The following is a 1,230-nucleotide window of genomic DNA, read 5'->3' on the forward strand; positions in this document are numbered from 1 at the left end:
ATTCATATCAAACCAACAATAAAATATGGCCATATTTTCACAATCCTTTCTACGAAGTCCTTCTTTGGCTCATGTATCTCAGAACTAGTGTTTGAATAGCTTGATAATCCCCTGCTTGATTTCCTGGGTTCGTACTCCATACACAATGGGATTGAGGGCAGGTGGGATGAGATGATGCAGCACATTGAGAAGAATTGGTACCTCTGAGGGTATCTTCTTTCCTGCCTTGTTTGTGAAGATAAAGACTAGCAACAGAGTATAGAAGAAGAGTATAAGGATGAGATGTGAACCACAAGTACTCAAGGCCTTGGTGACTGTACCTCCAGACTGCTGACACATGACAACCCTCAAGATGAAGCAGTAAGACAGCAAGATGAGCACCAGATCAGAACCTAGTAGGCACCAAACGCTCACAAATTGATAAAGCTTATTTAGACGAATGTCCCCACAGGAAAGCTTTGCTACAGAAATATTGGCACATATGCAGTTCTCCACCACATTGCTGGCACAGTAATTGAGTCTAGCAGCCAGAATTGGAGTGGGCAGTATAGCTAGAAGATTGCGGGCAACAATAAAAATGGCTGCATTAATGACAAACTGTTCTGTAATGATGGATGGGTAATACAGTGGATGGCAGATAGCCACATAGTGATCATAGGCCATGACCAGAAAGGTAGAGGATTCCATAGGAAGGAAGGTATTCATGATGAACATCTGCAGGAAGCAGCCCACAAAGCTGATGGGTTTCATGTTGAACCAGAAGATAAGCAGGACCTGTCAGAATTATCATTCTCAAAAACTCTGTGCATGCATTATCATCCTAAAATATCTAGCCTTGGGAAATTCATAAGGTATATGATTAAAACCATCCAAATCCTAAGTCTACTGGGTTGGCATCGTAATTTAAAATACTTTCTATGTCCATGTTAATCTACAGCAATGATTCTCAGCCTTCCTAATCCTGTGACTCTTTAATACAGTTGTGGTGACTCTCAATCATAAAATTATTTTCATGCTACTTCATAACTGTAATTTTCTACTGTTATGAGTTGTAATGTAAATATCTAATATGCAGGATATCTGATATGTAACCCTTGTGAAAGGGTCATTCAACGCCCTAAAGAGGTCGCAATCCACTGGTTGAGAACCACTGATTTACAGATTCTACTTTATACCTTTTCTTTAAGTCTAGAGACCAAGCTTTTATTGTGAAAGCATTTATTCTTATCT

The 1,230-nt window shown here is 39.6% G+C and overlaps 1 protein-coding gene across 1 annotated transcript in view; it reads right to left on the reverse strand.

The window, feature by feature from the left end:
• Nucleotides 1–84: 84 nt before the first annotated feature.
• LOC116101329 (olfactory receptor 56A4-like) overlaps nt 85–1,230 on the reverse strand; it is a 12,697-nt gene continuing 11,551 nt past the window's right edge. Inside the window, exon 2 of the mRNA XM_031384917.1 lies at nt 85–774. Within this exon, the coding sequence (XP_031240777.1) occupies nt 85–774 (690 nt within the window). The remainder of the gene's footprint in view (nt 775–1,230) is intronic.

This window comes from Mastomys coucha, unplaced genomic scaffold (assembly GCF_008632895.1).
Source record: "Mastomys coucha isolate ucsf_1 unplaced genomic scaffold, UCSF_Mcou_1 pScaffold21, whole genome shotgun sequence".
In the NCBI taxonomy this organism is placed as follows: Eukaryota; Metazoa; Chordata; class Mammalia; order Rodentia; family Muridae; genus Mastomys; species Mastomys coucha.